At 32.7% G+C, this 6,840-nt stretch overlaps 1 protein-coding gene across 1 annotated transcript; it reads right to left on the bottom strand.

Annotated features, from left to right (window-relative positions):
* Positions 1-2,387: 2,387 nt before the first annotated feature.
* Positions 2,388-6,166, bottom strand: LOC108916630 (zinc finger protein 11-like). Its single transcript, XM_018722926.1, has 4 exons — positions 6,059-6,166; positions 4,566-4,865; positions 4,241-4,509; positions 2,388-3,944 (listed from the first exon to the last, which is right to left on the bottom strand). Exons 1-4 carry the CDS (start codon positions 6,164-6,166, stop codon positions 2,609-2,611), a joined length of 2,013 nt encoding a protein of 670 aa, XP_018578442.1. The 3' UTR covers positions 2,388-2,608.
* Between the last annotated feature and the right edge of the window lie 674 nt (positions 6,167-6,840).

Raw genomic sequence — 6,840 nt, forward strand, 5'->3', positions numbered from 1 at the left:
TAATTGATATTTACTTACGTTAAAATGATCCTCGCAACAAAAAATTGTTGATTTTGATTTAGGAACATCTCGCCTGGCTGCTTTAAACCATTTAATTTTGCGTGAAGAATTCTGCGGTACACTTATGTTTTATTAGGTGCACTTATTGAACTATTTTTTCATCCGGGCACAAAACACCACTTATTTTGTGATTCGTACATGTCTTACTTTTTGTATTATATAATTATTATTTAAAAAAAAAGTAAATAAACTTGGCAAATTCAATAAAAACAGGAATAAATAAAATAACCTCAACAGGTACTTGTACATACATGGCTTTGTTGATATGAGTTCCTACGTCACAATAGTCTAGGCAACCAGTCGTACTCGATTAGGCATTTTTCGCGCCAAATATTTTACTTAAATTTATATTTGTTTTAAAACTATTACAGCGATTTTTTTTAGACAAAAAAAGTTTTCATTAGTTATATATGGCTTAAGTACTTTCTATTTTTCAAGTAAAAAAAAAATGTGAAAATACCCTATTATAGAACTTAATTCAATGTTTTTGAAAAGTTATGAATCATAACGTCTTCCCATTTTGCCAAGTAGATAGCGCCATCTATCAATAATGATAGACCGAAAAACTGTATGGAATATTTCAATCAATGACCGCCTATAAATTTAAAGCATACTGTAATATTTATTAAGTATTACATATTAGTACCATTTTTACCCGAAAGATGGCGCTACAAATCTAATCTCGTCACGATTTTATTACGTAGTTCCTACAATTCTGGAACAGAAGTTATCATTTTGGATCAGATCAATTTGCAGATTTTTATGTACACAAGAACAAAAACTGTGTAAAAATAAACAAAAGTAAATGGCTCCTTTAAACACATTAATACACTGTAATGCATGTGTGAAATCATATTTAATTAATTAAATGCTACATACATAAATATGTATATTCATACAATAGTGCACAATAAAAGCTAAATATTTAAACCTATATTTATGCCTTAAAATAATACTAATAAAATACAATAGGGAATAACAGTGTTGGTACAATAACGTTTCTTTGCACTTGTAACCCTGTTCCCCCTACACAAATTACGAAGAATCAAATGAAAATTATAAATTACATAGGACGCAGGGTTAATATTAAATGTGTAGATATAAAAATTAAAGACGCCAAAAAAATAAATGTATCAAATAAACCCTTATTTAAAAATAGAAAATGAAGGTGGTCACTACAAAATTCGTTTAGCTGACAGCCTCTCAAGCCAAAGTCGTCATAATCTTCCCATCCACATGTACACAACTCTTACTCATAAGCACAACACAAATAATTAAATTAGGTGAATTTATTTTATGCAAATATAATTTAAATAAAATAAAAAACTTCCCACTACTGCTTTCCGGTTTACCGCAACGCTTGTCTCGAAAATCATGTGAACAATCGAATACCGAGTTTCTAAGCTAGGAGTGAAAAACAGGATAGACCTTATTGCTAAAAACCAGAGTTTACAAGTCTATACGACATCGGCAACACAGAAAAGTTGATCTCTCAACGCATAAATACCACAGCCAAGTCAGCAGTTCTCAACCATTTTTTATTAAGAAAACCAAGGCATATTTATTTTGTTCCTAATTTTTTGCAGTTGTTTAAAATACACATGTTCACATTTAACATTCTCCCTGAATATTGATAATGAAAAAGATACATCTTTAAACATAGAATAAAGCAGGTGCATATTACAAAGTATTTATTTTAATGCATTGCTACAAAAGCGCTAGTCCAAAATCACTTGTCTTGTCTCTGTGTTTCAGTGAGAGTTTTGTGTTTGAACCGATGTTTTTCACGATAGGCTTTACATTTTACACATTCACATATTTATGGTCGGTCTCTTAAATGCCTCCATTTTTGACTTCTTCAATGGACCATACTTCACACCCACGAATGTTTTTTGTGCATCAGCAGATATCTCCTTAGAGACTTCTTATGTGTGGTTTCCAGATCACCTTGATGCATTTGAATCTGCGACACATAGTGATGTAAGTGGGTCATGTGACCAGCGCATGACCGATGTCGTGACCTGTCATGACCGTCGCGTCACATAGAAAATCGCGTCATGACAGTTTTTGTTTCTTAAATATTTAAATGATTTTATTAAGGTTAATATTAAATTAATATGTATTAAATATTCATTATCAATGCGGTAAGAAGTAGGTTTATGTCCACCTGGTGACGTGGTGTCTTTAAAACTTAAGCAATGGTAATAATATTTTGTTTTATTACTTTATAACTTGTAATCTATAGCCAAAGAACATTTGTTTTTTGTATTGTTTGTTTTGTAGATAAAAACTTTTTTGATATTAATATAGTTTTTGTTGTTGAATTTATTAAGGCAATTCAGTAATTTATATTTTAGAAAAATTACTTTTATTTTGCATAGCGAGGAGATAAAAACCATTTACATTTAAGTATTTTTCCTAACTGAAACTATTTATGACGTGTAATGACCGTCACGAGCTTAAATGACGGTCATTTTACATCACTGGCGACACACCTTTGCATACTCATACACTCGTGAAGGCTCTCTATGCTTCAACCTGTAATATTTTACACCTCTCCTGCATTTGGATTCATAGTCACAGTCGGTACAGATTGTCTATGTGTCAGTTGGTGCCCTTTCATGCAACTTTTGTATTTAGTATCAAAATCGCAGTCGTTACACCTGTACATTTGAACTTGGGAAGGACCTTTATGTTTCAGTTGGTGCCCTTTGATATACCTCTTGTATTTAGTTTTGTAATCGCAGTCGTTACACCTATACAACTGAACCTGAGAAGGATCTCTATGCTGCAGTTGATGCCGTTTGATACAATTCTTGTATTTAGTTTCCAAGTCGCAGTCATTACACCTGTACGTTTGAACCTGCAAAAGATCTTTATGTTTCAGTTGATGTTGTTTGATAACACTCTTGTATTTACTTTCATAATCACAGTCGTTACATCTGTACATTTTAACCTGCGAAGGATCTTTATGTTTCAGTAGGTGCCGTTTGAAATCCTTCCTATATCTAGTTTCATAATCGCAGTCGTTACACTTGTACATTTGAACCTGCGAAGGATCTTTATGTTTCAATTGGTGCTTAGTGAAATATCTCTTGCATACAGTTTTGTAATCGCAGTCATTACACCTATACATTTGAACTTTAGAAGGATCTTTATGCTTCAGTTGATGATCTATCATAATATCCCTGTATCTAGTTTCGTAATCACAGTTGTTACACTTGTACATTTTGACCTGCGAAGGATCTTTATGTACCAACCGATGTCTGGTAAAGTTTCTGTTATCCTTTGAATCGTATGTACAACCGTCACATTTATAAATGGGTAGTTGTAAACTGTCCTTATTCGGTAATGCAGTGTATTTGGTTTTACAGTCACATTCTACACAATTGTTCGAATTTTTATGTTTCATATAATGACTATTAAAATTGACCTTACGTTTTGTCTTGAAATCACAAAAGTCACACTCGTACAATCGTCCTTCAGATGCGCTTTTGTGTTTCACCAGACACTTAGCAAGCTCACACTTGTGCTTTGTCTTGTAATCAAATGATCCGGATCGGTGCATACGTACTTCCAAAGGATCTTCATGCCTCAGCCGGTGCTTCTGAAAAAATTTTGTATTTTCTGTTTCATACTCACACGATTCACATTTATATGCTTCCAAATTGTTCTCGTGTCTCGCACGGTGTGCTATAAATCGGCTCTCGCTTTCAGTTTTGTAAAGACATTTATCACATTTGTAAAATACTTTGTCGTCCTGCTTGACTTTCGTATTACATTCGTTTATGGATATATTCTCATGTTTATATCCATCCTCGACTGCATCTCTATGGACACTCTTCTCCAACGATTCACTATCGGAGCTCTGCAGTAGCGAGTGGCTGAAAAAATTACATATACAGGCTATTTTCCAATGTGAGGTGTTAATTCTAAGGGGTCATAGGTTATTCCAAATGTAATTATAAGTTTCTGAACTACACACTTCATTATTTCAGTTTTATTAGCATATAAATTATATTTTTGTTGAGCCACATCTGTATTGAAGATATGTTAAAAATAATTAATTATGCGGAAACCCTCAGAAATACAGGAAATTAATGCTAGAGATGCAAAATTAAAGAAGATCCAGAATTATACGATTACCTATTAAATTATTGTTAAAATAGTCTTCTCTTACCTGTTTTCTTCATCTTCAGATTTTATGTCGATACTTTCAGCTTTGATCGACATTTCCATCTCGTTGATATCCAATTCTTTGTCCTGGCTTTCAGTCTTAACGAATAAATCAGCTGGTGAAGTATCTGTCTGACTTTCTGTTCCTACGCTATTAAAAATACCTCTAATTCTTTCCTGTACTTCCCAGCAATTTTTTAGGAAACTGTTGTGGGTGCACACAGAATCAAAGCATTCCTTACAAACAACGGGATCTTTGATGATATTTATATTCTGGAAAGCAGTTTCATTAAATTGCGAAAAATGTATCTATTTAATATCATTGATACCATTTCAGGAACCAATTTCTCGATAGCTTCAAGTTCCTCTTCACAAATGCACCTAAACTCACTTTCTACTGGATGCATACACAATCGACATATTTTCTGACCATCTGAAATATCCATTGACTCGTTTGTCTTTTCCTTCGTATACACATCTCTTATATCGAGCCGTAACATTTTTTCACAATCCACATATGGAATAATTGTGTAATCGTTCTTCAGACAAGTTGACTTAAATTCGAATGCTGCGTCTAACTTTCTTTTGCAAACGTTACATATAACCTCTTTGCCCTTGCTATCAAATTTCTGAAATATATACAACGTTAACTAAAGAGAAAGAAAATCACTTTGGCAGAAAATATCAATTATCAAGTAAAACAATTATAACTATAGTCACATTTAAAAACAATTTTCAAGTCAATTTACAACATTCAACGAAAAGTAAAGTATAAAGGAGCCATGCCTATGAAATGTGAATTAGTTCACATTTGGAAAAATCGCTATTGAAAAATCATAAGACACAAACGCTTTAAGGTTTTTTAAAATCTATTACAATAAAGAAAAATTAAGTAGTATTATTATAACATTAAGTCATGAGATAATAAAGTTCTTCTTTCTTTATCGGAACACCCTGTATATTATTCCATATTTCAATTATTCTCGAAATTCTAAACAAAATTCATATATCACATCATGTACCTAAACTTTACCTTTTTCTAAATATTGAACTTTGAAAATCATTTTCTTATAAGTTATACAAAAATATTTTAGTCCATCAAGTTACCTTTGAAAGTTTCTAGCTTCGGGACAATGAGACAATGCCGCTTCGTTCTTTTGCCTAAATTAGACACAGTGTAATAGTGATTATCTCGACAACACATGTCAAAAATATAATTTGTGTGAATAAATTTTTCACAAAAATGGCCCCTTAAGTGAACCGGAGTGTATTGACGTTTTAATGATCATAGGCTATGGTGACAGAAGAGGAAGTAGTGGATATTTCTCATGAATTGCATCTCGATCAGGAACGTACTTCTAAATCACAGTAAATGTATTTTCGACATGTGTTGTCAAGATAATCAGTATTCACTATTAGACAAAAGAACGTCGCGGCGTTGTTATGGAGCTAGAAACTTTCAAAGGTAACTTGATGCACTATAAACTTAATGGACTAAAATATTTTTGTATAATTTATAAAAAATGATTTTCAAAGTTCTATATCGCGAAAACGGTTAAGTTTAGGTACATGAAGTATACTATATGAATTTTGGTTTAGAATTTCGAGAAGAATTGAAATATGGATACAGGGCTGTTCCAATAAGGAAAAAGCAACTTTGTTTCTTCATAATTTATTCACTGATCCTGTATACTTTTCTTTATTGGAATAGATTTTAAAAAACGTTTATATCTTATGATTTATCGATACCTATCTTACTTTTAGGAGATATTCGATCGTTTCCATCCATATCAACGACCCTGAACTATTACATATAACTTACCAATTTTAGCAAAAGAACATCTAAACTATCTCTAATAACGTCGTTTATTACCTCAAAACCTACAGTTTTGAGACAAAGCTTACAAGAAGTTTCTTGAACATTCTTCATTGCAACAATTTTCTTTGAAATGTAAATATAAAACCGTGACTCGCTTGTTTAACCTCAATGAAAATATCGAATAGGGAGAGTTATTGCTCTTCTTCCTCTTCTGCTATCGCAAAACAAGAATGATATATTTTCGTCTATATTCTTGCACTATGATTACGGATTGCTGAAAAAAAAATGATGTAACAATATTCTTGTGCACAGCACTAACATGGTTCTTCAGATTCAGAACAGATGTTGGTTTACGGCTGAAAAACCTGCTCTTCGTTCTTAAATTCGCTTTGCACATAATTGCGACTGCATTGTCTGTGTCAAGTGCAGTTTTCAATTTACTTGAAACAAAGTGTAACTAATGTATTTTGCATATGAAAATTTGTTCAATCATAAGATGACGTCATCACCTAAATGCCGAATTTCGATTTGAAGCAAATTGTAACCTGGTTTTTTTTTGTTCTTGAATTCGCTTTGTATACAGGCCGTTTCAAAAAGACCTCCCGTAAATATCCCCCTGGGTTAATTCGACAAAAAATAATTATGTTTTGTCCTATGAACGACCCCAACGACACCCCCCCCTGCCCGCTAACCTTTTCTGTTTCAGAGACAGCCAGGATCAAGAAACGAAGATAATGACACACACACACACACACACACACATACACACCCCCCATACCCTCCTT

The sequence above is a fragment of the Anoplophora glabripennis genome, unplaced genomic scaffold (genome assembly GCF_000390285.2).
Source record: "Anoplophora glabripennis isolate ALB-LARVAE unplaced genomic scaffold, Agla_2.0 scaffold4098, whole genome shotgun sequence".
Taxonomy (NCBI): domain Eukaryota; kingdom Metazoa; phylum Arthropoda; class Insecta; order Coleoptera; family Cerambycidae; genus Anoplophora; species Anoplophora glabripennis.

Coding starts and splice junctions, on each gene's coding strand:
- LOC108916630 (XM_018722926.1), bottom strand. CDS start 6,166: ATGAAGAATGTTCAAGAAACTTCTTGTAAGCTTTGTCTCAAAACTGTA. Junction 4,866..6,058: donor ATGTTCTTTTGCTAAAATTG/GTAAGTTATATG, acceptor TATATATTTCAG/AAATTTGATAGCAAGGGCAA. Junction 3,945..4,240: donor TCTGAAGATGAAGAAAACAG/GTAAGAGAAGAC, acceptor TAATTTTTTCAG/CCACTCGCTACTGCAGAGCT.